Source organism: Fistularia commersonii, chromosome 15, assembly GCF_037954325.1.
Source record: "Fistularia commersonii isolate RoL2024-O1a breed Wild chromosome 15, RoL_Fcom_v1.0, whole genome shotgun sequence".
Classification (NCBI taxonomy): domain Eukaryota; kingdom Metazoa; phylum Chordata; class Actinopteri; order Syngnathiformes; family Fistulariidae; genus Fistularia; species Fistularia commersonii.
In genome coordinates, this window is record NC_141298.1 from 6,857,658 (window position 1) to 6,881,927 (window position 24,270).

Below are 24,270 nucleotides of genomic sequence, written 5' to 3' on the forward strand. Positions count from 1 at the left end.
TTTATTAATTCTTCTTCTGTTTCGATAGTATCATTACAGAAAAACATCTTTTACATTAGATCTTTTTTTAAATGTATTTATTTTTACAGTAGTAGTAGAATGCTGTGTCATTGCTTCATTACAAGTGCTGGTCATAGTTTATAGTGTGTGCAATGTGACACTGATTTCAGTCCAGTGTTACGAATCACTCAGTACAAAGGCAGTTTTTCAATAACCTGCTTCTTCTTACTCAAATCAATGTATCTGGGTTTGACTGGTCCTCCTTGGGCAGGTGCCTGGATGCACTCAGATGCTGCATTCAGGTAAACTCCAGTTAATTTTTAGCACACAGTTACCTACCAAACTAAAATGAGATGTCAACTTATTCTTGTAAGAGGCAAACATAATATGAGTCAATGGTAGGCAGATGGTGCATTTGAGGTAACTGGGAAATTACTGAAACAGAGCTAGAGTTTTTTTTTTTTTTCTTTTTTCCCCACACACTAATAATCATGAAAAATGTAAAACATTGAGCAAGGTCAGCAGTCCTACACAGGTGAGGCAACCTGCCCAAAGAGAAAAAAATACCCCCATTTAAGGGTCTGCAAATGTGATGAAGGGAAAGTGGGAAAGAGGAAAATGAGCAATAAGGGGAGGGTGGAGGAAGACTCAGGAGAAGGTCAAAGTTCAGAATTTCATGCTGCATTCGAGTCATACATATAGCCTTCTCGCCAAAAAGATTTAGTTTGTATAATTAAAAACAAGCAAGATCATCATCATCATCATCAGCAGCAGCAGCAGCAGACACTGGAAAAGCATAAATAATCGGGGCTTTTAAATGCTATGAAATCAAAAGCGCCAGTGCAATAAATCAGTTATACTGATATGCATGAATGCAACATTTGAACTTTGACCGTGTGGGTGAGTTTGGCATTAAACACCCAGACCGGAGAACATAGTAAATGGTGGAAGGGGAGGGGGTCAAACTACACATGAATTGTTATTCAGTTTCAGGCCAAATATCACACTAATCTGTATTTCCACATTTCCTGGAGTGCAAACGTTACACTGAGAGAAAAGCAGTCAAATGTCCAGAGATTTCTCAAGCACCGTTTTACTGCTGTGGTAGAAATGTACCTGTTCTGTTGTTTACAAGTACCTGAATGCAACACCCTGCTTTAAAGTGATGTCAGGTCGATTCTCTCTGAGGTGGGATATGATGTGCCATTACTGACTATAAACTATAGCAGCTTTTTATGAGTATTTTTTGTTGTTTAAAGGCAGGATTGAGCAAGATTGAATATATATACACACACATATATATATATATGTATATACACACACATACATATATATGTATATACATATATATATGGTACTTTAAAAGCTATTAAGAAGCTAGCCTTGTTGTATCAATGCAAATGTCAGAAATCAATTTTAAAGGAACACTGCAATAAATTGATTAACAAGCAGGTAGAGGCTTCCAGTGGAAAGTTCTGAAATATGACAAAAGGGACCCGAGGTGTCTAATTGTTCCTAGTCCCTGTTGTTGTGTGTGAAGCCCCCAAAAAATAGCAGATCCTGAAGTCTGCAGAATGCAATTCAAACGCATCGAGTGGAGTTTTAGTTTTTTTAATGTGCGTCCAATATCATGGTTGATAATCACAGAATGGCAGAAAAACTCACATGACGGTTTACTCATCAACCAGCCGCATGTCAAAAGTGACAAATGAGACTGACGGTACAAATGGGATGGTTGGCAAGAAATGAATTTGCACATCCTAATAAGCTCGGAAAGCAAGTTCTAGATGGTAACTCTGGGCCAAAGTGATGATGTCGGGTGGCTGAAAAGTCACCACTGTAACAGTGTTACCGTCCCTCAAAATACTTGATTCATGTTGGTGGTTATTTTAATTTTCATCCATGAGATAACCTGTACATTTTCAACATACAAATTAAATACCTGAGTCTTGAAAGAGAGCAAAAGAAAAGTTTCTCCTTTAATCCTAAGAGATGGAAACACTTCACTACAGTCAGAATATGAAGCATTTAAAGTCAATTTAAAATTAAAAAGAACTCCCCATCGAAGGAGAATGCAGAGATTTGACTTTTAAATAGAGGGTTTCCTTTGACATATTAGTACATTTAAACGCTCATAGAAAATGATTATTCCATTGAAGCAGTAAGTTCAGATCATGTGTCAGTGACTGGTATCTGCCTGACGGTAAACCGCATTTTTCCAACTCTGTTGCAAACCCAGTGGATTAAGTACATTAGGAAAGGAAAACAATTGGTCTGACTTTGTAAAGCGCGAAAGGCGCAGAAGAATCACACACTATTTCTCCAGACAGATAAATGCTTAATGACTGTGTAAAATAGCAACAGCAGATGGGAACGTGAATAAATGCTGATGTTACAAGGAGATCAGTCATGCTATGATGCAAAAAAAAAGGTTGTTTTCCAATAAAACTCCACAGGGTGCCTTTAATAGCAAGTTTCTTTAGACGTTCTTTCCAGGTCTGAAAACACTGATTTGATCACAGTGACATCTTCAGGATTATTCCCGTAACCTCGTAATAAAGCTAGTTATATCTCTATAATGGGAATTGTCAATTTTTTTTCCACCCACAGGATGCAGGAAAAATGCTGCTCTTGACATTTACTTTCTGTTTAAAAAAACAAACTTGGCTATTTATAGTCAGAGAAGTTTCCCTTTTAATATGGGAGCAGCATGGCTGAATGCTGGGATAACTGAATAATGGCGCTTATTTCACTCTGTGGTGTCATGGTGAGTACGTTCAACAGGTGAATCCGACGTAGTGGAGAATTATTCTTGTTACGAGCCCATCCACGTTTTTTCCACTTTTGATTAGAGAGTTCATCCTGCATTATAATTTTAGGGAGATGTTTATGCTGCATGTTGGAGCGGGGAAGCCATAGCATAGAGGTCATGGTGGATTTTAGTCAGTGAGTCACAAACCCACCATAAAGAGTTTCATGGCTTTCAGAGAGTCATGGTACGCTTTAGTGCCTCAGTATGCAAAGTATACAAAACAATCTTGTATTTTTCTTCTTTTCGACAAAAAAGGTACTATTTTCTGAACTGGCAAAAACTATTTCAGCAGCTCCAGTCAGTTGATGTTCTAAATCGGTCTTCCGTTTCCGTATCTGTCAGAAGCTAATGTCAGGGTAGCGATGTTGCAGGAGATGTGGGAAAACTGCAGGAAGGGTTAATACAAGATATTCTACATCTGAACGAGGATGAAGAGCATAAAAGAAGGAAGGGAGAAGAGTCTCTATATCTCAATAACTACTGTATCAGGGAATATGTTGGAACGCACAAAGCAAATGAACAGGAGAGGATATGATTACTACTAAGATGGTAATATTCAATCAGAACCATGATCATGATAATAATAATAATATCATAATAATAAATAAGAATATTAATAATCATTATCATCAGGATAATAATAATATTACAGAATAAATCTCATATTTATATATATTTTTTTCACATTTTTCTCCATTGAAATACAGTGATCCCCTCAAAGCAGACCAATGAGGATTCAGCCTCTGCTGGCTCCAATTGGCTGTTGCATATGACATCACAGCTAATGGCGACCAGGTAGACATGCATCACTTCCTGTCCCCACCCGCTCCCCTTTGCTCATATCCTGTCCAGACAGGAAGTCCTGGCACCGCCATGGGAATCAGTCGAAAGTCTGACTGAGTTCTGTGGAGAGATAAGATCAGTGGAGCTGGTGATCAGAATGTTTATATACGTGTGTGTGTGTGTGTGTGTGTGTGTGTGTGTGTGTGTGAGCGCGCACGCATGCGCTTTAATTTCTTGCACTAAATATCTATACAATTTCTATATCTTAAATATCAACATCAACATCACCCTAATTTATTATTCTAACATTTTACGAAAATTATACATTTTGTATTACAGCACTGAAAGGAGACAGTATTTAGACATATTCAAAGGTTATTTTGGATTTTATTTTAAGGCGGGAAGTCTGGCCAGTCGAACATACCTGCATCATAGCCTTCCGATGACCATGACATCCACGACCTCGCCCTTGTGTAGCTCAACGTACTGCTCTGTTTTAGGCGGCAACATCAGCAGGCCGTTGGCGCTGCGCATTGACATCAGTCTGCTAGATACCTGGTTACCTAAAACAATGTGATCAATATGCAGTCAGTGTGTGGTATAAATGACAAATCAACAGTAAGCACTTTGTACATTTCTACATCAACTAAAATCATGTGTGTGTGTGTGTGTGTGTGTGTGTGTGTGAGAGTGTACATGTATATGGAAATGTATGTGTATATGTATTTGCACCTGTGCTTTGCGCCCAGGGCAGTGGCTCCTGGTGATGCCAGGTAAGAATACAGCGGTGGTACTCCGGTCTTGGATCCAGCTTCACATCGCAGGAAAGCTGAAAGATCAGTGAGCGCATGTGAAAATATTATTGTCACATTCGTGATTACACACTGCTGTCAAGAGAAAGCAATAACGTAAATATTCTGAAGGTTGTAGATGGGTGAAAATGTAGGGCATGATTTTGCTAATACTGACAGCTGATTCCGTTTAGCTCTCCCTTGGAATATTGTGTGTGTGTGTGTGTGTGTGTGTGTGTGTGTGCGCACGTGTAAATGTTACCCTTGCTTTAATGATGGTTGGTCTGGGGTCAAGAATGCCTTGCATTTTCCTTAGAGCAGGTATCACGAAGAGGTTACATGTCACAACTGCTGACACCGGGTTACCTTGACAACACAAAGAACAGGTTCATGACGAAAAATAAAAAATAAAACTGCATCACACTTGTAAAAAGCATTGGTGTCTCCATACATAGTGTCAAATAAGAGTCCAGCTGCTTCCTGCGGGTGCCTGTTACCCTGACACATCACAGGTTATTACCCAACCTCTTGAAGTTATGCAGTAGTCACAGCCTACATCAGAGGTTCATACTCTGCACCTGACCAACAGTGGCTTTCCCACCATTCATGTTTAATTTGAGTGATAAAAGCGGGCAGTGTTTGCCCTCACGGGGGACTTTCTTTTCAGCAGGTGCAACCACTGCAACACAAACTCCAGAATGGTGCATTTAAGTCCCCGGTAATCTGGGCGAATATTTCCACTCTCTCTGCAGCAACATATATTTGGTCTACATTGATATTTCTTACGGTCCCGGTCAAAATAATCAACTGATTTTGGACCCACTGAGGTAGTAGAAAAATTGCTGTGGGAGGCTTTGCGTGCACAGATTTCTTTTTCGATGTTTAACTTGCACAAAACCAACACGCTAGATTAAAAGATTATAGCCATTTGGATGGTAGCCCAAATGGCTTTTAAAATAACAATGACAACACAGACTTGGAAATAACTGTCAATAATGTAATGTATCATTGTACATGCTACATCTACAATGTTTTGAGATTTACCTTGGAGTAAAATGCACTATGCAAAGGTATTGCCAAGGAAATTGTGGTCATAACCGTGTTTTTGATTTTTCACCCTTGATCTTGTCGAACGTGCTATAACGTGAGCAGCACTTGCTGATCAAGGGAATTTTTATTTTTTATTTTAGATCAGCTGACACAGTGCAATAAAACTAGATGTAAAAATCTAGGTTACGGTTCTATAAACTGCCATACAAATCCAGGAAAAAATACAGATTGAGAACACAGTGGAAAGAGGGAAGATATGGCGCAGAGGTTTGGATAAGACTACAGAAGACTTCTGGAATGAACCTGTATATTGTAGCTCTTACACGACATATCAAGCAAACGTCAACACATTTCCATGTTTTTTCCAGGGATTATCTGAGTCCCGTCTCTATCTAATTGTGGCTGGAAGCTCAACAGGTACCTTACAAATACTTCTTTCTGCGCGCTTGTTCTTCTAGGCTGTTGTGCAGCTGTTGTGCAGGGGAAAGGAAAATAGCAGAGGATACATCCTACTGGGGCTTGAGCTATAAATCATTTAATAGACTGGCGGCAGCCAAGCAGTCATAGGCGGTCACGAATTCAGAGACCTACAGATACATTATAGATACACATTCCTACAGCAGTTTCAGGCACAATACCTGGCAAAGCAAAGATGAGTTTTCTTGCCCCGTCAATGTCAACAGTGGCAAAGGTAGTCGGAAGCCTGAAAAAGTGAAAAAAATTATTATAATTTGTTTTAATTGTAAGCATTATGTAATATTGCCAAATTTGAGAAAATTCCTTTAAAAACTGATGGGCAGAGATAGAGGATACCACCAAAACCGACCCCAATTTTTGTATTTCATAGTAATATGAGGAGTAGCATTAAAATTCATGGTAAAGGTTTGAACTTTAAAATTAGTCAGAACCACAACCTGGCCTAATTTTCAAATCTCATCTCAGTGATTCTGAAATAATTCTGAAAATGATCAGAATCATGCGGCCCAACCGGTAGAAGAACCCAATTTGTAACGGTTGTCGTAGAAGCAGCTGAAAAAGCAGTCGTAGTGTTGAAAGCAGCGGTGAGTAATACGAGCGGCAATTACAGTAATAATAGTTATAGTAGCGGTAATAATGGTAGTAGGAGGAGTGATGATAGCAGTAATAGCCAGGACACAGTGGCTTCCATTTCTCTATTTTAAAACCCCCAGTCAGATTCGGTGTCCCCATCTCACCCTGGCTTCATGAAGACTCGTCCAAAATGTATCTGGGCATGAAGGTCGATGTCGAGCACCTGCTTCAGGTAGTCCTGACAAGACACGCAGACAGCAAACGACTCAATCAGGATGACAAAAGATAGATGAAAATTGGGTTGCTCCCTGGAAAGGATACTTCTTAATTTCAAAGTCAGACTACCCCCTAAAAGATCCTGTTTTAATTAACAGCCTACTCAGAATTTAGTTACCGACGTCTGGCAAGTTGACATAAACTATCAAGACTGGACTTCAAGACAACTATGATGTATGACGTTACCTGCTATTACACCAAAATAACAACGGACCCTTTTAGCATACTGCAAACCTTTATTGCAGTGATATGAGGCTCTGCCTCACTTGACATCATGAATATTCATATTTGTCCATTGATCTGTGTTATAACTACTTTCAGTGTTTGCATTTCTTGAAATAAAAAAAGTTGAATTTGCGCATTTCCCAATCAAATACAGGGCAGAAACCCGTGGTGCAGCAGCGGCTAGCCTCACCTCACCTCTGCAAGCGCAGTCCCTCACAAACCGGTCAGCATGGCAGGTGCTTGTTTTGGTTTCTCAGCATGTCGCCAATATAATGCTTGAAGAAAGATTTCTTTTATGATCATATACACCACAACCTTCTACAGCCTGTGGAATGTCTTTCATCTAAGTGTGTGACAGAATTAATCTCGCCTCCCGGACAATAAGCCACAGAGAAAAGTCACAAGGTGAGGCAGGCAGTAATGTGCCGCTCCCGCAGGGGACACACGTAAGCTTACAGGTGCTTCCATCTACCGTCCTTCTATAAGCAATACAGAATAAATATTTATAGATAAATATTTAATTAAATAAATAAGATAAATGAAATAAGATGAGAAAAAACAAGAAGCAAAGCTTTTCACAGAGAGAGACAGGCGCATGGACCTTTACAAATAATTTTTTTTTCAGTTTTAGGAAAAAAAGATTAGGAGAGACTAAGTTAAAAAAAAATCTAGTATTTGAAAAAAACAACCTCGAGAGATTTAATTTCTTTTCTTGTACTTCTATATCGATAAAACATGCCGCGCTTGGCGAGGCCCTCGTAGATGAGGTCATTTCCGCACCGGCCGTTTGACAACCAGCTGTTGAACTGGAGAAGACGTCGAAACGCGAGACAATGACAGAGCGGGGCTGACCAGCTCCTGTCATGTGAGGGGTCAGCTAAAGATGTTATCACTTAGACAGTGCACTTTAAAAGAATTTTTGTGAAGAAAAATGATTGTTTGGGTTGAAGTGCATTGATCTAGTTTTTAATATGTCCTGATGTCCACTCCAAGAATAGCAGAAGCCTTTTTTTGTAAATCGGATGGGGGATGGGGCGGGAGGGTTACCTTCTCTCCCATGGACACGCCTCCTGAGGTGATGATGACATCAGCGCGGCTGATCCCCTCGTGGAGGGCTGACAGCAGGTCGTCAGGGCTGCAGACACGACACAAGATCGATCCCGTCAATCTCACCTCCTCGGTCACCGGGGGCGAAAAAAAAAACAAACAAACTGGAAAGAACCCTGAATGATGTCACGGCGAGTTCAGCAGGGCTGAACACACACACATACACACAACACACACAGACACACGTACACACTCAACACTCCTGATGTACTTGTGTTTACCCCCTTGTTCTTAGGGTGAGACAGACCCATGTACTCAAACCTTTACTTTGCATTCAGGCTTCTACCTTAAAGCTACAGAATCCCAGTTCCCCCTTGGTTTATTGCTATTTCCTCAGAACCCTGATGCTCTTACTTGTCTCCCACGATGCCCAGGTTGATGGTAGGGTAGCCGTGCTCCTGGATTGTTGCAAGTAGAGTGGAGCGGTTCGAGTCCCTGATCTTTCCAGGGTGGAGGTCATCCTCCGGGTTCAACAGCTGCGCGCGACGGAGACACGCGCTCAGGTGATGCATTGAGCCGGCCGCCGTAAAGATGGGAGATGTGCGCGTACCTCGTTTCCGGTGGACATGACTGCCACAACGGGGAACTTGTGCACGCTGACCTCGGTGACGCCGACGGTGGCCAGGAGGCCGATCTCCGACGGGCCCATGTGTGTTCCTTTGGCCAACACACACTCCCCTCGCCTGATGTCGTGGCCTATTGGGCTGCACACACATGCCTTTTCATTAACTTCTCGATGAATGGCACTTTGTCAAAAGGTGTCACGTGTGACCTGAAGCAGAAGCTTGATCAAATATCGTAAAATTCAATTTCATTACGCATTAAATCTCACATTTGATAATAACCAGATTCATTATGTAAGCACTACTTAAGTGGGAAATATGTACTAAACCTCCAATCATTCTGTAATACAATTTTAAGAATCTGTGTCTTGCAGTTTTGAAGATGACTTTGATGGATTATATCTTAATAGTAGGCTGTGTGCGTTTTACCGGATGTCCTGACCGGGCCGGGCCTGAACCATGATCCTCACTTCTAACTCCTCGGTGCCCTAAAAACCACAGAACGGCTGCATCAGGCCCGTGTTAATCCACAATCCCGGGAGCAAGAAGTCCACCCCAGCACGTTCTGCTTACATCTTCGGACTCCCTCAGCAGCTCCGTGTCTTCCACTTGGACCACAGCGTCGGCCCCACAGGGGATGGGAGCCCCAGTCGTCACCCTCATCACCTGACCTGGCATGACCGTATGGGTCGGCTGCGCACACAGTCACATCGGGATGATTAATAATAAACGTTATGTTAAAACAAAAGTGACAACGCTGTCAGCGTCCTTCTTGGAGTGGCTTGCGATAATCCCTGTGATGGACTTTTTGGCACATTTGCTTAAATTTCCAAGATAAAATTCCATTTATATTCTTGCTACAGAGCAAATATCCACTTTAGAAAAAACATATTTCCCTCTCAAGAACAATTGTAACATCGAGCCTGATTATTTTCCTGTATGCTGTAGACTAGAGAAACGTGACTTTGAACTGTCATCAGTGCGTTTTATCAGCAGGCTACCTGTAGAGCTCATTCAGTCGCAATTGCATAAAAGCGGGATCTCCGCTCTCCCTTTGACAGCTAGTGTTCATTTTGAGTCTATTTGTGGCGAACTGAGAACATCTCCAAAAGACAACATGGCATCCTGGCAAGCTCCACTCGGGATCTCTCTTTGTTTAGTTTTTATAATAGGTTGTGGGACAAAAATTGGGGTTTCTACTGACCTGCTGTCCCGCCTGCGATTCTCCCATGATGAAACGATCTCCCGGGCCGTCAGCAGCTATAGATCAATACATTGAGGATAACATTGAAAAAGGAATTCAAAAAAATGTTGAGCTTTTTAATGTGCGGACCGTCATTTTGTGTATTTTACTAAATTAAATCAGGTGAGGTAGTGTCGACGCTCTTACCTCGCACCGCGTAGCCATCTTTCACTGAGGCGGGGAACGGAGGAAGGTTGTCTTTGGCATAGATGTCCTGAGCAAGCACTCGACCCAACCCATCTTCAAGACATGTTTGACAAGGTTCCATCACCAACAGCACATACCATAAACATTTCCATGGCAACACACCATTTCACATCCATGACGCAAAAATATATCATCAACTGCAATCTCCTCTTACATTTTAATTCTACTGTCTCTTCTGGAAGAGACAGTGGTGACATCTCTTCAAGATGAAGGTCGATGTGATTGAGAACCTTCCCTTCGCCTGTTATTCATTGTTTTCTGATTCCAATAGTATCTTTATATTACTTTTATTAGCTTTTTTTTTTTATATTAAGTGTAATTATACTTGTTTTATTATAATCATCTGGGCATGTCTTACATCCATTTCATTAGTTTGTTGAGCTTTGTATGACGTTATCTGATATTTATCTATAAATATTCCTGGCACCACTTTCAAATATATTTTTGCAACACACACACACACACATACCAATTTGATGACTGACCTCTGTAGTTAATTACTTCTATCCCTAGTATGGGTGTCATTTCAAGAACAGTGATGAAGGCCTTGTCCATCGATGTCAGCGGAAAAGGTGACATGCGGTGGCGACGTGCCACTTTGCTGATGTCCACGGCACTGTGACCTGAGCATGCACATGCACACGCACACGCACACACACACACACACACACACACACACACACACACACACACACACACACACACACACACACACACACACATAAAATAAAAGATAATAACAGCGAAATAATAAAAGTGTCGAATCTGCTGCTGAATTGAAATGTGTTGCGTCTTGACAGGCTTACTGGCTCTCAGAATGTTCTCATTGCTGCCACATCGCGACTGCACCTGGGGAGACATTCAGTTCGGGCAGTTCTAGATTTGGTTATTTGACGGATTCAGAGTTCACAAACAGGGAGGAATTATTCTAAGAAATCTCACAAGGAAGATCGCAAAGGGTTTTATGTGTTAATGCATCACTCTGGCTAGCTCATGTGAATGACAGATCTGTTGTTAAAAATTTATACAGCCAAAATATTGAAATATTTCACACGCAGATAATCAGGCATCATGCATGGGTCTTTAATTTGACGTATATCACACAACATGTCTAAAAGGTTTGCATGACGCTGGTCAGCCTGCGTGCTTCACAACAGTAATGTGCAGCAAAAACATGTCGAGTGCAGTGACGAAGGGTAGCTCGTCTGACATCCAGATAAAGAACTGATTTTTTTTTTGTTTGTTTGTTTGTTTGTTTTCCTTGGCTGCACTACGTTGTGAATTGCTGAACAAAACTACATGGCCACAAACGGATAAAGGAAGTTCGCGACGGCTGACACAAATTCAGCCACATGTACTTTCGGTAGTCATACTTCCACTGTCAACAGCCCCTTTGTGAAACCAGGACACTGACATTCTTGGCCATTTTTGATCTCATCATCGCGATAAGCTATTGTGAATTGTCAAATTTAGAATGTCACAGATGCACGTTCGACATTTTTCATAGCTTCTTCTATATTGTTATTGCCGTTTTTTTTTTTTTTTTCCAGGAGCATCTTGTTTGGTAGAAGATACCAACCAATGGTAACACTGTGGTACGTCATAAACCTCCTCCTATCTCCCTTTTTCCCCTCATCTCTCACTGAGGGAGCTAAAAATAGATACCACCCATGCCTGATTATAATGAAAACTTCAGGTAAACATGGAGGAAAGGGTTGAGTTTGCACTACCTGCAGATGGGCTCTCACGGCAAATAATATGTCATGTAACGGGTGCCGTGTGGAACGCACGCCTGCTCCATCTCTCTGCATAAACAGTGCAGCTATTCCAATAAATGGTTTTGCATTTTTGACATTTCTTTTTCACTCTCTCTTGCTTACTTTGGAGCAATCATCTTTTATCTGGTCTCAAAATCATTTTTACAAGCCTAACTTGTTAAACACATGTTTTGGGGGCAAAAGGCAGCTAGGTTTCTTCATCCTACGGGGTTCTGCGTGATGGCAATGTCCGTGTGTGTGTACGTGAGACATGTTTGTGTGTACCTTGGGTGTCGGGCATGAGGCGGTGGAAAGACGGGAGGTCGCCTGTGTTGCCCGGGGCGACTCAGATGGGGTGGAGCTTAAAGAGGCGGAATCTCGGGGAAGCACCTGAACGCCTCGAGAAATTATCGAGTCCGGGATCTACACACAACACCGCACACACGCACGCACGCACGCACGCAGACACACAAAGAGACACTTCCTCATAAAGATGGACTGCCTCAGTTGTGTGCCTCTGAACTAAGGGTCTGCACTTATAGTTTGATATTTGAATCTACACATGATCAAATCAAATTAAAACTCTTTTTGAAAGCACCGCTGAAGCAAAAAAAATTAAAGCTACATAAATGTATAAAAGGATAAGCAAGACTTGATGATTTAGTAATTAGTTTTAGATCAGTTAACATCAGCAGCGCTAAGGATGCTAACAAGCCTAGCTGTATTTACATTATTAATGCTTGATAGTTTGTGTAAAAAAGTTTTTTTCTGTAATTTGCCATTCAAAATTATTAATATTATTATTAAATTTGTAAATCCTGGTGTCTCCAGTAGATGATGGCCAGATTAAATACAAATTATGGAAAAATCAGTGTGACATTGAATGAAGCCTCACCACTAGACATTTGTGGTATTTGTTTTTTTCACACAAAAAATAAAAAGGTCTAGCCATTAAAGCAACCTGATTGAGAAGAGATTACTTTTCAGTGTTACTGTTTATCTGGCCTAAAATCATAATCGTGTGTAAATTTACAGACGAAGCGGTTGTACAGAAGTGTCACTCAAAGCCTTTTACAAAATTTTTGTCTGTGTCTTTAGCGGATCAGTGACGGCTGTTTTCTGAGCGTCACTGCTTTGGACCACGTTATCACTCGAAAAATAAAAAAAAAACCAGTGTGATTTCATGTTTATGGCTAATCCTTGTAGTCAGAAGAAAGTCAGAAATGTAAGAAAGCAAAAGCTTTCTCCAGATTCCTTAAATCTCCATTCTAAACAACCAGGTGAAAAGCTAAAGTCTCACCTGGAACAGCCCAAAATACTAAGAAACAAAAGAAAAAGAAAAATCATTTACATTTTTGTGTCTGAACGCCATTTTTAGATTATTTCAACTGCAAACAGATTAAAAAGAGATATCGTGATATCAGTTTCTACAACTACAACTAAAAGCACAGGGATTCCAGATTTCTAGAATAAAAAAAAAAAATGAAAACAAATTAATATCTATTGAGCTCCTATATCTCCATGTGCGGGTTAAGACGGCTTTTCACAGAATGCAGTTTGTTTGACGCTTGCTCTTAAAAGATAAGATGGATCGGAGGAAAATGAAAACGATGGCTGACTCGATGGCTGGAGAAGTGTGTGTTTGATGTGATGATGGGCTGACCGATGACAGGATGGGATGGTTGCGTGGGTTCCTTTGGTGTGTGTGGATGTGGGAGGGCGGGACTGAGAAGTTGGGGGTGGTGGTGATTTCGTGCCTCACCTGCTGATCATGGCTACAGGAACAGGTGAAATGAGTAGGGGGGGCAGGTGTTTTCCCCGGCAGGTAGGGACTTCCCTTAGCCATGACAACAGCATGGCTCGTCTGATGAGACACACAAATGCATGCAGGTCACACACACACACACACACACACACACACAGGCGCACACACACGCACACACACAGACAAGCACATTGGCACAGATGGACAATGGAATGTCAGGGAATGTGGATACTGATGAAACACCAACTGAACCTTTTTTTTTCTGTGAACGCTTTTAAATTATTTATTGTGATTATTTGATCAAGAGTTAATGTACATGTTTTGTTTTTTTTCTTTATTACGTTTACAGAGCCGGTCAGAATAAGAGTCCTTGTCATCTCTTACCAGTGAGAAATCAATGGATGTGGGATTCACAATTTAAACCAGGTTTCAAAAAAAAAAAAAAAAAAAAATGTAATCGCATCTTCACGATTTAGCTAATTTTCATGTAGAGAATGAAATGTTAGCCTTTTAATGAGCTATTGAACAGACGGGGATATAAGCTGCTGGGCATCATCTGTGTTGGTTTAAAAGGGAGAAGTGTATTGGCGTTGCGTGAATACTCAAAGCTTGTGAATATATCTAACTACCACCATCGGATTGGCCTTTAAATGAACTTCATCTGAGAGGTCAGAGGAGCTCCTAGAGAGTTTTTGAAGTCTTAGCGCTACTTTATGTCTCTGACCCGGATCTTAATATGGCAGAAACCGCCAGAGTTCAACGACCTTTCACACTCACGGTCACACAGCTTGCAGCTTACTGTGTATTCCACTAGACTGGATATGCCCTATAGACGAGTTTCCGTTTTTATCTTGGCAGTTACAATTGAGGTGATTTAACTCTTTCCTATAATTTGCTGGAAGTTTAAAAAAACCGAACAAAAAAAAAAAACGTGCTCTAGTGTCAGTCGGGAAAATTGGGAGCTGAACTTTGGGGTTTTTCGGTGATATGTGAGATGGCCATGATGGGATTTGGACATGCAGCAGGTCTCTACTGTATATAGACTTGAGCTGCAATGCCCTGCTTTCCCTACAGGGATGATGACAGTTTCGGAGCTGCTTCCTGACGACAGTTACCTTGGCAGCAATGGCCGCGGCGGTGATGTGGGAGGAGCCATGCTGGTGATGGTGGTGGTTGTGCGCATGTCGACCTCTCCTCTGGTCCTCCTCCTCCTCATCCTCGTCCTCGCACTGGGTGCCGCGCTCCATGGTGTGCGTGTTGGAGTGGGCGTTGGCGTTGGTATGCGCGTTGGCCAGGAGCGGGGACGGCGATGGCAGCTGCTCCAAAGCGGCATGTGTGGATTTAACCCTGACCGTGGCCTCACGCAGCAGGTCAATGGCGTGGGGCAGCGCGGGCAGGATGAACTGGAAACACTCCTTTTGACGACAACATAGAAAACTGAGTGAAAATGCTCCCTTGAAAACAACACAACCGTATTACAGGTGTCGCCACTACTTGGAATCAGTAAGCTAATATTAGTAAGATTCCAACCCCTAATGCTAGAAAAGCCGATGACTGATCATGCCCAAGATTATTCTCACAGGAAAACAGCCATTGATGATATTTTCTTTCACACTGTACTCTGATGCTCACCTGCTGCCTTTAAATTTCACCACAGGTCATTCATTCATTCATTCATTCATTATCAATACCGCTTATCCTGAGATCGAGGGATTACTGGAACCCATCCCAGCTATTGCTGGGCACGAGGCAGGGTTGACCAGATCGCCAGCCACGTATAGGGCCACATATAGAGACGTACGACCATTCACCCTCTCACTCTCACGTCGGGGCACTTTAACGGTCTCCAATGACCCACCCGCAAACCGGGGAAACCGGGGACTCCGGAAGGAAACCCACGCAGACACGGGGAGAACACGGAGACTCCACACAGAAAAAGGCCCCCTGCCGTAAGCGAACCAGGGACCTGGTTTCATCTCAGATCGGTGAAAAACCATGCGCTGGGATTCACATACATGCACACATATTGTATATGGAATATGGGAGATACATGATGTGAATATATATATATATATACACACACACACACAAACGTATATATACATACATATATACCCACACCCACACACACATATATATATATGTGTACAGTATGTGTCTCTCTCAGTATTTCGCGCTTTGGCCTCACACAAAGGACCTTGGTTCAATGCCGACAAGGGGACCTTTCTGTGTGGAGTTTGGATGATCTCCACGTGTCTGCGTGGGTTGTCTCCTGGGATAGGCTGCAGCATCCCCCACGACCCTGAGTGCACCCTGAGTGCAGGAGAAGCAGCAGGCGATGGATTGACGGATCAATGGATATATATATATATATATATATACACACGTGTGCGCACGCACGCACGCACGCGCGCGCGCACACACACACACACACACACACAAATACATATATCACATATCTGCAAAAGTGATACATGAGCTACAGGAATTACAGGAGTCTGGCGATCGTGATATTTTCCTTTATAACATTCGACAAAGGTGAGCTGCACACAAAAAAAGGAATGGAAAAATTCTGTGAAAATTACCAAAAAAAAAAGGTCAAGAAAATTATTTGTTAAGAGCTCATGTCACTTCAAAGTGAGGCGGCTTTTTCACAAAGTGATAAAATGCTGATGATGGCGTCAGCCACACAAAATTACATTACCCCAGGGTGGATCAATATCCTTTGGGTGGGATAGAGTGGAGTTTGTTATTGAGCAGGACGTCCTACCTGAGAACCTTTCTTGCTCCCCGGTAGGTTGATAATCAGGGTTTTCCCACGGATGCCACACACTGGCCTAGAGACAACAGAGAACACAGGTTAGAGATCGCGGCTCCTGATGATGAAAAAGGTAGGATGAAAGAAGGTCTTACCTGGACAGCATGCCAAGTGGGGTGACATTGAGTGATCCCATCAGCATGGCCAGGGCCATACCAGGAGCCTCTCTTTCTATCACCTCTCGGGTGGCCTAAAAAAAATGTTATACTGCAGTTAATGTAATAATTATATATATTTCTTTACTGCTAAGAGCATGAGGCTTCAGGTGTAATTGTAAATATAATGCTCGGGTTACACCTAGCAATTTTCAGAAATGAAGGTCAGACGGAAAGTTTTACTGGAGTTTTACTGGAGTTGCAGCACACTGCCATCATCAGGAGGTCAGAGTGATTGTCCTTTGAACCGACAATTCCTGGTTCGATTCCCGCGCTTCTCTCAGCCTGTCAAAGTGTTTATTGAGCAAGGCACTGAACCCCTGGCCCCTGGCAACTGCTCATGCTTCAGTGAAGGCAAAGCAATAATTTCCCCATAGTAAAAAAAAACAATAATAATCGGAACGGGTTTTCTGTGTCTTGGGTTTACGACGATATCAATCGTGTTTGATATTATTATGGCAAGTCTTGCAGTCTTTACTGTGACATATCACAACCAAAAATCAATGGGTGAGCTCTAACAAAACAGGAAACCTGGAAGACAAACAATCACCAGAGTGGTATTGGCAGCAGAGACGATATTTGTTGGCAGTATGGATGAACGGGAATGGCAAAGGACGTCCCGATCAGTTTGGACCGTCCAGAAAGAGGAGTGGATGGTGGAGCTGTGGGCAGAATAGCCCAGCTTGTACAATGTCGATTCTGCGACGTATCATGACCGAGTGGAGAAGAAAAAGTGATGGAGTAAAAAAGCGGAGGGTCTGCAAAAACGTGCTGAAAATACTGCATGGTGGGGAAAAAAAAAATTGCAAAAAAGAATCTAGTTGTAGTCTTTTAAATAGAGGCCCACAATCTTTGTAAAATCTAGGCTGAAACTTAAAACGCTGAAAACTCATCTTTTGATGTGAGCAGAAGTCTTTTCCAAATCTCTTCAACTTTTTCTGATGTATGAGTAGCTTAAGATGATTTGTCGATCATTGTGTTATTCCCTGGGGGTTGTATTGGTAAACTTTGATCGCTAATTTCCGTGAGTGCACCGATGAAGAACGACACACCTTTGTCTTAATCATCATCAAACGGCGTGGGCTGCCAGACCCCATGCCTGAAAATGAGTCATTTCTGGATAGACCTGTTCCTGACGTCAGCGTGCTGTCAATACGATAGGCGCCATTTTCCATTTGAACGCATTTTTATTGCAATGTTTTGAGGCATGTATTCGCGTAATCTGAAAATGTGCAGATCGGCGCAAGATTTCAACACGGGGCGTGATGACTTATTGCAAAACAAGACCTGGACGGGGAGGAACAGAAACTGCAGAAGGAGGGATTTTCAGGTTGGAGAGGGAAGGAAAGCGGCACTATTTTTAATACTGCACAAGGTGGTGTTCGGCTAAAAATTGTACACTTACATGCAACATCATTGTGCTTTATAGCACTGTAACAGCAGCAATTTATATTCTCAATCTTTTAATTTCCCATTCATTTTCATTTTGAAAAGAAACACCATCTACGTGGACTATTTCTTGAGCTAGTGGCGTATACGCTTGGATTTGCATGGATGTGGATGCCTGTGAATAAACTTTGTCGCTTTCCTAGAAACAGCCTGTGTTTCCTTTCTTTCTCACGTGTCAAAATTATTTCGCAGCTTACAGTGTTCCTTTGCCGAGCAAAACATTTATACTCCTCGGATTCAACTGTTTTTGAAAACAAACAAAAAAAAAAAAAAAAAACAGAAAAAACAAAAAATGATCGCTAAGATATTTATGTATCAGATGGGAAGGTGCCAGACAGAGCAGCATCTAACGTCTGGTGAAGTTGTGTGAGGGGTGCGAGACTTGTACCTCTGGGGTAACATCTCGCGGTGCAAATCCAGTTCCTCCAGTAGTGAGGATGAGATTAAGCTCCTGGTCGTCGCACCAATCCAAAAGGGTTTCCTAAATGAGCAAAGCAAACGATGTGGAACACTATAAGCATTAGGGCGTGATTGCATCTTTCCAAGTATTATCTCTGATCACAGCCGCACTGATTCAAAGAGAAAGCCTCGGTCCTACAGCCTGGCCATCGGACTGATGGTACTGAACGCAGTCACACACCTTGATTTCATCAATTTCATCCGGGACGATCTTGTAGGCCGAGATGACTCCTCCAAGCCTGCGGGAGGCGTCAAAAGATAAGAGTTCAGGGTGAAACATAAGCAAATGAAAGAGCTTAGCCAAAGTGTGTGTGTGTGTGTTTGTGAAGACTCACAGAGATGGATCATGGACCAGGTCTTTCAGGTTGACGCCACTCCTGTCTTCAGCCAAGTTCTTGTAACAGCTGTCACTGACTGTGGAGAAGAAGAGTTCAGGTTTGAAGCTTGAAGGCTGATCAAAACAAGCCGTTTTAAACATAATGAAATATAAAATAGTCCTGCACTATACTATATATATATATCTCACCTTTTGGGGCACGTTTCATTAGTGTTTCAAAGAATTAGATATAACCTTGAATTCAATGTATTGTAAATTAATTATTTATTTAAATTTAATTTCAGGACTGAAGAAGCTATTTTTTAACCAGTCTGAGAGCAAAATGACAATATTCCCTGTCGAATGCCTGTTCATTCTACTAGTGCACAGTAGGACAGCCGAATTAACACACACTGAAATACAACAAGTGTGTCCACCAAGGTCTTTATTAACGTGATACATTGGCTTTATCAGCACAGAACTTTTCGGAAAGGCTTCCTCATTTGAACCAGGAAAGTCAGCCTCTCCTTGCTGTTAATATTCTCAGAAAACTTTCACCAATACATAGTGAGCAGTTGCGTGGCTATCGATGATTGTAAAGTCAGGACACGCTGAGCGGCTTGATTTATCAAAAATAACTTACTTTGGAGAATCAATGTCTCCAACAAAACTATTAAAACAATTTTTCGCAACCAACATCCCCTGCCCTGGACTTCAAACCACCAAAATGTCAATTTCATATCAATGAATTCACTGTTTTGTTTATTGGATTACAATTAGCTAAACACACAACATCAAACCAAGTTAATAAAAATGGACAGTGCTGAGCAGCGTTGCAACTGTGAGTCATTGAGATGCTGCAAGGAACCCCGGAGGATCGAAGAGGAGCTTAAAAGTATCGATTGAATACAAACTCAAAACCATCCATTTCATTTAACCTTTTATTAAGGCTTCATAAATATTACTTTCATATAATGTTCGTGTGTCTGTGTCCCTTTTTTATGGTTTACATTCAACTGTTGATTGCATTGCATTTGACTAGCTTAATTTGGAGTTTAACTACTTCATGGCTAAGTTCACTTTAAACATCCAGCATCTTACCCATCACTTGCAATTTATTTATATTAGTTTAGTTTGCATGATTGATGGAAAATCCAATATATATGTTTCTTTTTACTTTCCCAGAGCAGCAACACTGGAGTTTTCAAAGCATTCGAGACTCTGCACAGATTTTCGTCTATCAATCAGTCAATCTGAATATAATAAGCTTAGTTCCGCATGCCGTCTAGTTAGTAGTCAGTAAAGAGGCTGAGTGTCATTTGACGTCTGGATGCCCAGATGCACACATATAGCCATCCTCCAATTTGAGCAAGAAATAAAGTGAGAGGAGGAAAAAAAAAAAAAACGTGGAAATGGGAAAGAAGATAGAGTACCAGCAGCCCAGCAGCCTGGTGTTTCTTTTGAACAGGAAAGATCGGTTGGGTTCATATGGCATTGGGTGTAAATGAATAAACGTGGCTAACAGAGGGATAAGCCAGCCCCCACCTGCTTTGCTTGAGGTAACACCTTAACTGGTATCTGAGGAACTAGTCGGGTACTGTGTCCACGAGGTATGCTTTTATGGGGTCGGTGTGTTTTTAATTGTTAGTGTTGTATATAACATTTGCCCAAAGAGAGGGATTTAGCGTCTACTTAGGTCTGAAACTGCAACGGGCTGTTTTTCAGCCTCAAAAAAAGTTTAAAATCTATCAACTTGGAGCAAAACACCGCACTTTCGCTTTGCCCATCAACGCACTCAGACTGGCAATGAAAAATAGTTTTAAGTCCAAATCAACACAGGCTGGCAGGTCATCTTCTCTCCCTCTACCGTGAGATTCAGCTCAGGAGTAGAAGAAGTACTTCCGGGTGAACATTTATACATTTGCTGGTATTCAGTATGAAGAGAAAACGGCCTCTCCCCCAAAGGTTGAAATGATTTCTTGGACTGATACACACAAAACAAAAAGACTTATTGGACTGTAATTAAAGTTTGGCAAGATGAGTGTATTACACAATGAAATAATGTGGTGTCAATCCACATAGAATCAAAAATCTAACATGCATTAACCACATTTGCAGTATATCATATGAAAATATAATACTATCAAGATATTGACCTTGTCTGACACCATGTACCAGTTAAACTCTTTGACACGTGCAATATTGATGGCAGGTTTTTAATTTAACTATTGCGTTCAGTCTTCCACCTTTCCACTCCTTTAGGAAATAAATATCTACAAAGAACAATAATGGACTTAAATAAAATTGATACAAACGTGTTTTTTATCTGTCAGACATTAATTTGCAGCTGAATTGGTCATGAATTACAATATATGGAATTAGAATGGGAATTGCAATCATTTCATGCAGTCTCTCCGGATCATTTCGTGTGATCTTGTCATTGCGATTTGAACCCTTACTACACGGTCATAAACGAATGATGAACTTTGAAAAACAGTATATTTCTAAAGATATTTTGTGCACACCAATGTGCACGTATCAGTTATCAACGTGCAACTTTCAACCACTAAGTTGTCCCGGGGCAGATGTGTGAGACAGATAATTATGCTTTCCCTTGTCTCACACACACACACACACACACACACACACACACACACACACACACACACACACACACACACACACACACACACACACACACACGAATGCGCGCGCCCGCCGCATGGGATGGACCTTGTGTCAACATGTGACTGGAGGTTGTGATCGTCAGCTGGGTGGTCAGGCAGCAAGGTTAACGCTATTAGCCGAGACGCTAGCTGTTTTTTTTGGTTCTTTTTAACCGATCAACCCCCCCCTCCTTGTTTTTCTTTTTCTTTGAATTATCCTCACGTCCGCCCGGGCCTCGGCCTGCCGGGTGTTCCGTCACTCGGTTCCCCTCTCCTCTCCTCTCCTTCCCCCCGCACGACTCGGAGGCTGCTCCGGCAAACCTGCAGAGCCGCGCTTCCCCACCCCCACCCCCGCCCCCACCCTCCTTTGCCTCATTAGCAAAGCATGCCATTTATGATTTTGACATTAACATGCGATGTCCGGTTGACGAAAACAACCACCAAAACACCCACTCTGCATCGGTGAAATGGCAGTCAAAAGTAACGCGGATCGTGTGTTTGAGAGGGGAACCCACGCTCGGAGGCAGCCGAAATATCGGATCTGCAACGGGACATGAATAATGCAGCTCGTGTCGGCTCGGTAACAGTAACGTTACATCGCAAGAAATATTACGGTATCCTGCGTCAAGGCGACACACGCACAGCAGAGCAAAAGAGGAAGCTCAGTAAGTTTACCTTCAAAATAAAAGCACATTTTGGAATTGCACCTGGACCGCAACGCTAACTCGCAATGGAATGGGCCCTAATTTTGAAAGTATGTAACCGGAGGTCTTTTTCATAGCGCCGTGACTGACGTCCACTTCAATAGCCGCTCACTCTGTCGTCCAGCAATCTTACTTTTTAAAACACGGAACATGGAAAGGGAGTCTTGACATGTGAATAAAAAAAAACGTTACGTTTCCAAAACACAGAACCCGAATCCATTGAAGGTTTCATTTTCCCACATCGGTTCGAGCTGTCAAGCCAACGTTACACCAATGACAGTCAACCCGAAGCGGTTAGCATTCAAGCTAACGACGGCCAACGTTAGCTCTTTAGCAAAGACGGCTAGTTTAGCGGCGCCGACGCTCTCACACAGCTCGACGAGGGGGGAGAGAAAGGAAAAAAAAAAAACGGCGCAGCGGTGCACCGCGAACAAGTGTCAACGGCGTTAACCCCCCCCCTCCCCCCGTCTCCGACGCGTCCTTACCCGTCAGAATCCCCACTCTGGTCTGATGGTCGTGGTTGGTGAGCACCATCCCGTCCGTCGCCATGTTTACAACCCCTGTCTGCACCGCGGCGGCACATACACACACACAGAGCGGCGGTGCGGCTGCGGCTGCACCTCTGGAGGACGTGCGTGAGCGCGCGTTTGAGCGTATTCTAAGATTAACATACATCCCTGTGACACCAACCCGCGGCTCCGCACCGCCGGTAGAGACCAACTTATCCGGATGGCAGGTGAAACTCAAATCAGTCTCCAGACAGTTCCACTTTTTTTTTTTAATTTTTTTTTTTTTTTTTTTTTAATAAATGTTGCCCATTAAAATCGTTTTCGAGGCTGCTGGAGGTCAGTTTGAATTCCCCTGACTTGTGTCGGCTGCATAAAAGCGTCAGGTAAAATGCAAAGACAACACCAACTGCAGAGATGACTAACTTAATTTCAAGTTCACTTCTCATCTGTTCTTATTTTGCATTTACACTGTGGTGAAGCTCAGGTTTACAATAGGCGCATAGAGTTGAAGACATAGGTGCAAGGATGGTCCTCTTCAAAAGAGGATCGCTTACTAGTGTAATTTTTGAGGCTGCTGGAGGTCAGTTTGAATTCCCCTGACTTGTGTCGGCTGCATAAAGCGTCAGGTAAAATGCAAAGATATCACCAACTGCAGAGATAACTAACTTAATCTAAGTTAATCTCACTTCTCAGCCGTTCTTACTTTGCATTTACACTGTGGTGAAGCTCAGGTTCGCAATAGGCATATTGAGTTGAAGACATAGGCGCAAGGATGGTCCTCTTCAATAGAGGATCGCTTACCAGAGTCATTTTTGAGGCTGCTGGAGGTCAGTTTAAATTCCCCCTGACTTGTGTCGGCTGCACTAATCGTCACGTAAACTGCAAAGACGACACCAATCTAAAGTTTGATAGCAACTGCAGAGATAACCCATTTAATTTAATTTCAAGTTCACTTCTCATTTGTCCTTATTTTCAAATGATGCTGTGGGAAAAGTTAGTAAACAGTTATGATCATGGTGCCTCCACATCCTGCCCTTTTTTATGCCAAAATACAGCACGAGTTAGTGCTAACATGGGACACCTACACAAATAATTGGGCCATTTAGCATCAAGCCACAGGAGGCTCACAAGTTTTAACTTGTACTTGACAAACAGAGGAATTGAGAAGACGTTTCTCACTTTCCCTCGGTAACATTAGATTAACAAAATAATAATAATAGAGTGAACATTAACAGTATAGTGCACAATAAACAAACAATGAACGCTAAACTATAAAGTATAAAGTGCATGCAGATACTGAGGTGAAAGGATGACAGCGATTTTCACAGCATAAAATCCCTGAAACGTATAGATTTGTCTAATTTGAATTTGAATTTCAAGAGTAGCAGGTTTAATTGAACCAGTAGCTTAATTTAATGCACTTTTTCTTATTGATCTGTGTCTGATTTGTTGGGAGTTTCCTATCATTTCTTGATGATTTTAAGGGAACGTCTAATCAGTTCTCAGTTTAATTTTGTGCAAATCTTTGTGAAATATTTGTAGATTTTTGGCTGATTTTCTCATTT

At 42.0% G+C, this 24,270-nt stretch overlaps 1 protein-coding gene across 5 annotated transcripts; it reads right to left on the minus strand.

The window, feature by feature from the left end:
* Window positions 1–1,871: 1,871 nt before the first annotated feature.
* On the minus strand, window positions 1,872–22,965 carry gphna (gephyrin a). Of its 5 annotated transcripts, XM_086160921.1 has the most exons (24): window positions 22,682–22,960; window positions 18,846–18,924; window positions 18,692–18,749; window positions 18,440–18,532; window positions 16,543–16,637; window positions 16,400–16,466; window positions 14,745–15,044; window positions 13,627–13,728; window positions 12,150–12,287; window positions 10,914–10,956; window positions 10,593–10,730; window positions 10,048–10,140; window positions 9,862–9,917; window positions 9,231–9,350; window positions 9,087–9,145; window positions 8,645–8,798; window positions 8,449–8,570; window positions 8,035–8,122; window positions 6,651–6,724; window positions 6,075–6,139; window positions 4,649–4,752; window positions 4,328–4,424; window positions 4,020–4,158; window positions 1,872–3,715 (listed from the first exon to the last, which is right to left on the minus strand). In XM_086160921.1, the coding sequence occupies exons 1-23, from the start codon at window positions 22,869–22,871 to the stop codon at window positions 4,025–4,027; spliced, it is 2,469 nt and encodes an 822-aa protein (XP_086017047.1). In that variant the 5' UTR covers window positions 22,872–22,960; the 3' UTR covers window positions 1,872–3,715; window positions 4,020–4,024. The 5 variants fall into 5 exon arrangements, 3 of the variants coding, with proteins under 3 accessions (XP_086017047.1, XP_086017048.1, XP_086017049.1); XM_086160922.1 differs by lacking the exon at window positions 13,627–13,728; XM_086160923.1 differs by lacking the exons at window positions 12,150–12,287; window positions 13,627–13,728.
* Window positions 22,966–24,270: the final 1,305 nt, after the last annotated feature.